The 6,810-nt window shown below is 42.9% G+C and overlaps 1 protein-coding gene across 1 annotated transcript; it reads left to right on the top strand.

Moving 5' to 3' along the window:
- Positions 1-2,016: 2,016 nt before the first annotated feature.
- On the top strand, positions 2,017-6,634 carry CCK (cholecystokinin; the record flags this gene model as incomplete). Its single annotated transcript, XM_084210236.1, has 2 exons — positions 2,017-2,272; positions 6,348-6,634. The coding sequence occupies 2 exons, from the start codon at positions 2,017-2,019 to the stop codon at positions 6,482-6,484; spliced, it is 393 nt and encodes a 130-aa protein (XP_084066362.1). The 3' UTR covers positions 6,485-6,634.
- Positions 6,635-6,810: the final 176 nt, after the last annotated feature.

Raw genomic sequence — 6,810 nt, 5'->3', positions numbered from 1 at the left:
TCAGGAGCATTTTAATTGCCCATCTGGAAGCCAGCCGGGGTTTCCAGCTCCTTCGTGCCCAACCGGGCGCTTCCCTGCGGGGAGAGCCGGGAGCGGCTGTCGGGGGCCGGCCCGTGGGGCAGGGCAGCTCCGCGGAGCCCGCACTCCTCCGCACTCCTCCGCACCCAGCGGCAGCGCGGCGCCGGCCGGCGGCGGGGAAGGAGGCGGGGAAGGAGCCCCGCTCCCCCCGCGGAGCGCACACGGCCCCGGTGCCGGTGCCCGGGGCGGGGAGAGGCGGCAGCGGGGGGCTGAGCGGGCGGGGGCCCCGGCTGCGTCAGAAGTGTGTAAACACCGCCTCGGTGCCCGCCGCTATTTAAGGGGCCGAGGCTGAGTCTCCCCCGACTTCCCTGCTTGGGCACACTCGGGACTCACTGCTCCCAACTCGAGCGGGACCTTGGAAAAGCGCAGCGGAAAGGTAGGGAGCGCCTCTTCTGACGGCGCCACTGCTGAGGGCGTGGAGGCAGAGGGAATGGGGATGCCTCGGGCTTACCTGTGCCGCGGCTCGGAGGGCATCCCGCTCTGCCGGAGGAAACGCTGCCCGGCAAGGAAGAATTCCGGCCGCTCCCGACGAGCGCGGGCAGCCGGGTGGATCCCAGCGCGGGGTGCGGGGAGCGGCGAGCAGGGCTTCCCATCGCTGGGCAGCTGGAAAGGGAACCGGCCAGCAGTGGTGAGATGTGGGGTTTGGAGACTATAGCAAGGACATTAATACTTAGATAATACTTAGATATGTGTGTGTGATATATATATATATATATATATATATATATATATATATATATATATATTTTTTTTTTTTTTTTTTTACATGTATGTGTGTAAAAAATACAGGGCTCAGGACAACTGAAAGGTGCAATGCACCATTGGTCTCTGAGTACCCAAACCTAGATGGGTACATCACTAATAACCACGTTGGAGTGACATTTTGACATTTCAACTTTCTTCCCTCATCTCCTGAGAATATTTAAAACCCCCATATTTTATATACTGTGAATTATTTTGATCTAGAGCATGTGTTGTGTAAATAAACTTAATTTTATCCCCTTTTAAAATTTAAAGGTTTGTGTTGTGTACTGTTAAAGAATTGAAGCAGTTCGAAAAATCTCCCATAACTTAGAAAATCCATGTGTATTTATAAGTGAAAATTACCCCTATAGCATTAAGTACTAGGTAGTTTGTTTCTTCTAAGAATTGAGAGTAATTTCTCTGTTTCCAGGAAAAAATAGCATTTCAGCTTTCATGTGATAAAACAATTTAGTAAACCAACATTGTTTTGCTTAGTACACATGTAAGGAAGCAGTGGAAATCTAAATTTGCTGTTAAATATGAACAAGATTATTAAGTTGCACTTTATTTCTTACAGCTTTTAACTATACAGCTTTTATCACTCCTGCTATTGGATCAAATGTTTTGTGGCAGGAGTGTTAGATTTTGGGTTTTCTTTCACTGGGACAAGATTTTGTTTTTGTTTTTTTTTTTTTGTGCACGATGAGATTAGACCTCTTGAACACTGAAGTTCAAATCAATGAAGGTTGGTAGAATAAAGGCTCTTCATAGAACTTGTCAAAACTGAGTATCTGCAATAACAGCAAGGTCTTAATGCAATGGCAAAATACTGAAATGCTTGAATCATGAGTTTTTTCACAGAGATGGATTCAAGTCCCTTAAGTTTTTATGAAATACAGCTTCCAAAGAAAGAAAAGCAAATAAGAGTTGAGTAGAACAGGGAGATACAGCACATACTAGGCTGGAGGAAACAAAATTAATTTCCTGTCCTTCCTCTTTAGCAAGGGTATTTAGCTATTCACATACAAGTTTTCCAACTTAAGAGAGATCCTGCAGTTACCTACATTAAAAATACCCAACACGTGCCCGGTTTGCTCAGAATCCAGCATCCCGGGTAGAAGATGGGGTTAGGGACTGCACAAAATGTACTCAATCTGGTCATGCAGCAGCCCCCTGTCCCTTTTCTCCCCAGCAATGTCCAGCGGGCTGTGCATCTGCGTGTTCCTCGCCGTGCTCTCGGTGAGCTCCCTCGGACAGCACCCTCTGGGCTCGCACGGTGGGAATGCTGCGCCCGCCGAGCTGGAGCAGAGCCTGTCAGAACATCAGCGGCACTCCCGCGCTCCGTCCTCCGCCGGGCCCCTGAAATCCCTGCAGCGGCTGGATGTCAGCGGTGACCAAAGAGCCAACATCGGCGCCTTGCTGGCCAAGTACCTCCAGCAAGCCAGGAGAGGTACTGCTTACAGCCGGCTTCTGTGCCACTGGCATTTCCTGCAGGGGTTCCATGAGTTGGGATAACCCGGTCATCATCTAACGCGAATTCCTAGAGAAGACAGGATTTAGATCTTGCCTGCTTGTCCCTCAAGTGGACAGCGTTCCATATGCTCTCTCCCAAACCCCTGCCAAAAAAAGGGTTTATTTGTAGCACCCTCTGACTGAGATTCACATAAAGATAACTGGAGAAAATGTCACCGACCTCTTAGGTTATAGTTCAGCTTTTAATTTTAACTATTTTCATTGCCTTATTATTTTGGTGCTCTTTTCAGTATGTTGTATCTCAGATAAAACAATTATGTTTTCCTTGAAGCCTTTCAATTTAGTTAAAATCCTCCCTCCCTCCATCCCTCTTTTAAAGTTAGGAGAGCAGGAAGGCTTTTCTGAGGATAGATGCAGACCAAATGGCTAGCCTCACCTCAGTCAGAAATCCCTGTACCAAGGAAATATTCTGAGTGTTGGATTTTTCATATATTTGCTCCCAGAGGAAATTACGATAGCATGAAAGCTTTCAAAACACAGAATTCATATTTATTAGTGCAATAATTAAAACCAATGATAAGTAAAAGCGTATTTGCTTCCACACAGATTGATTCCTGGTAGGTTTTTGGTCTCGGGCAGCCTGGGAACACAATCTTGCAGCTATCTAAAACCTCCATGGCACTGTGTAACAAGGACATGAAGGATCAGTAGAGCAGTGGGATTTCAGAGCATTCTTATAATGAGATTTATTCGTCACTTGAGGAAACAATTGTATTACATAAGAGTAAAGCTATCCCTGTGAACACCTTACAGAATGTATTTTACATAGGCAGAAAAGCATGCCGTCGGTGCTACCAGTAACAATGATGGCCCAAAATCATTGACTACTGAAATTTCCCCAAGAAAACATTTTTCCTTTTGAGCTGTCTCGTCTCTGTACTGCTTGGTGTCTCAATGGAGCAACACCATGGGCAGCCTAATTGCTGTGGCCTTTTGGCTGCCAGCCTCAGCGAGAGCCACTAGAGAAATTCTGTTTACTCATGAAAGCTTCACTGCAGCCTTTGCCCTGTTCTACGCAGAAAACACATCTAAGAAGGAAAGAGGGTTTCAAGTAATTAGGATTAGGATTACCTGGGCATACAGACATTGAGAAATTAATTCACACCCAGCCCCAGATGGTGCTGAGGATAAAGTTCACTTCATATAAGTAAGAGCTTTCTCCACATAATGCAGATCATTTAACCCTCCTCTCTTGACAGCTTCCCTGCTGACCTCTGTGCCAGGCAAAGTGCTGTGATTATCTGTGATGGTGGTCTGCAATTAAGAGATGCCACATCTCTTTTGTGCATTACATATGTAACCATACACGCTTCCCTGTGTACTCAGAACACAGCCAGATCAGAAACAACAGAAAAATGAATCACTTCCAATAGTGCCTGAAAGATTTCATCTCATGTCAGCAATAGGCACGATATGCATTAAGGAACAACTTCTAGCTGTTCATGCAATTTAGTGGAGAGACAATTCAGGTATGAAATTCCACAATTCAGTGCTACACTTAAGGCTGTTATTGAATAAGAATGTTACTGCAGCAGTCTGCAAAGCAGAATCCTCATTACCTTTCCCCAGCATAGTCATTGTTGCCCACCCACATGGAAACTGAGCTCCTCATTCTAGTTTATGTATCCATTATATTCTCTTAAATATGCAGCTGACACTTCCAAATAGATTAACCAGATAAAACAACAACAAAAAAAAAAAAAAAACCAACAAATAACCCCTTTGGATTTAAGATGTTTTTTTCTGTAAATATTAATATGAGGGACAAATTCCTGCATATGTGTTATTGGCATATATAATTAATTCTAAAAAGAGTCTGTAAGCAGATTATGAGATTCTTGGGATGTGACTAGACTAGTTGGACTCTACTTTGTACAGTTACTTGTTACAGGAGAGAAAATTCACAGGAAACACAGTATTTACTTAATTTCTAACGTACATACACTGTTCCCATCAAAACATTTTATTCTCAGTTAATGTGGAAACTCTAGGCAGTACTGCAGAAATCTCTGCAGAATACTCACATCTACTGTATTAGTCACCTGTCTAAACCATAATAATCACTAGAAAATTCCAGAGAAAGTCAGGTCTGATGTTAGTGTTAGCAGTCACCAGTAGTGGCGTTTGCCCTCATGATTAATAGAAGGGCTGGTTTTGTAAAGTGTTTCTGTTTAAAACAGTGATAGAGCTCGGTTCTCTCAAGGGCTTTGGGATTGATGGCAGCCCTGTAGCTGAACTGCTACAACTTTGAATGTGTTTGTCATACACTGATTCTGCAATACCCACATGACATCTCTAGTGGGTTGAGGAGAGGTAATTAAGGTGCTGTTAGGAAATTTGGGACCCAGGCCTTCAGTGATGCTCATCTGCAGGCTTTCAGCTTGAATCTGGTACCGTGTAGAAGAGATGTTGTAGCTCTCAAGCCAGTGACAGGCACATTTAATGTCCTCTAAGGAGCCCTTGACTGGCCAGACAGTAGTGGCACCAGGGGAGCCTTTATGGCCCTCAGGTCGTGGCAGGCTCAGAAGTCTCTTAAGCACCAACATCTGAGTGATGGTTCTGCACTGCCTCAGCCCTGCCTGGTTATTGTGCTAAGGAGCCATTGTCATTGCCTTAATTACACTTTTTGAATTATGAATGTGAACTTCATGGCATTTAATGGCATGAACTTCATGAGCATTTAAGGATAGACATTCTATTCTGGGGGAAATTAATTTTTTTTGGTAATTTTGTTGTAGAGAGATGTTGTAGAGAGCTACAATATCTCTTAATGGCTTTTTGTGTGTGTGTGTGTACCTTCAACTCCCTGCAACCACTAATAAAGCAATGCAGTTGCTTTCTGTTTCACTGGGTCATGTTCATTATAAAGCACTACATGAGGAAGACCTGGAAATATAAAAGAACAGAGTCAATAGAGGTTTCTTTAAAACATGAGAAACTGAAAGCAAAGCAACTGTGTAGATTTGGATATATGGTATTTAATTTGGGCTCCTTTTCCTTTTTGATCAATTCAAGTATTCCTCAAGCCTCTGCATTGAATACTAATATATTAAATTTGTCCCTTCCTCACTCAAAGCTTAACTCCATTTAATTATTGTTATATATCAATTTTGTCTGTTTTCTGGGAGTACAGAGAGAAGTAATTTACCTGTCCCTGTATTTTTTAGTTACATCATGTGATGCTGTGAAAACAGAGGATTGCAGCCCATTTCTTTGAAGTATAAATTCTCCTCGCAAATAGTTTGTGTCTCTTTGATGCCTTAAGCAAGGCATACAGAAAGGACAAGGCAAGATCAGAAATCAGCATCCAACCCTGCTGTGAAAAGAATTATGAAGGCTTTGGATAAGGAAAGAAAAAATCCCTGACATAGTAAAAACCCTGTATAATTCCAGCAATACGTATCTCTAACTGTGAATTCCAGACACAACTTCATCCTTTTCAGGACTATTCCCATTTTTCCACAAAACCTAGGATTCATAACTCTACCCTGCTTGTTGCCAAATTTGCACTGTAAGAGCTTCTGTACTTACATTTGTGTCTTTTTAAGCAACACGGGGCTGCGGTGTCTCAGGCTTGAGCCTGCTCTCAAAGAATTGTTCTGCTCTCCCAGTATGAGAAAGCAAACGTGGGGCTTTATAGGAATTTTGAGAAATAGTTCTGATTCTCTTTCTCTAGTAAAATAGGAAGAAAAAAGGAAAAATCTATCTATATTCCTTCCTGTTAGACAGGAGCAGAATGCTCCTGCAGCAAGAGGTAGAAAATGATCTGTTCATTTTGCACTGAAAAAATCCAAGCCCCTTCCAGGACATTACCTATGAGGTTTCTATTGATGTTTTCCCCAATGACATGACAGGGGTGTTACAATGACCTGTATTAGGTCCATTTCAACTATTGCAGACATCTGCTAATGAGCCCAAGCCAGATCAGAGCACGGGTGAACATGGTAGATGTGTCCTCTTACTCTCTGCTCTCCCAAATGCTTTTTCCTTAGGTTCCTCTGGAAGATTCGCAGTTATGGGAAACAGGGTACAGAGCATTGATCCTACTCACAGGATAAATGACAGAGACTACATGGGCTGGATGGATTTTGGACGCCGCAGTGCTGAAGAATACGAGTATTCTTCCTGAAGAACACCAAACTATAGCAATGAAGGGAAAAAAAATCACACTCCCATGTCTGTACAAAAAAAAGATAAATCAATTTGTTGTCCTCTTTAAATCAGTGTTTTAAAGTATTTAAAATCATGTATTTGACATAAGTTTGTCTGTAAGACTATACAATGCAATATATACATATGCAGAATTTTCCAGAAAACATTTTCTTTCTTTTGTGGTTTCTCATACATTGATACTATATTAAAATGATTTCACTTATCCCTCCTTGTCCTGTCACTGCATGTTGCTGGGTGTCTTACTATAAAAGAGAGATAGCATAATGCCTTTATTTGGCACTG

The sequence above is a fragment of the Fringilla coelebs genome (genome assembly GCF_963513975.1).
Source record: "Fringilla coelebs genome assembly, chromosome: 1".
Classification (NCBI taxonomy): Eukaryota; Metazoa; Chordata; class Aves; order Passeriformes; family Fringillidae; genus Fringilla; species Fringilla coelebs.
This window is presented reverse-complemented; position numbering and strand designations above follow the sequence as displayed.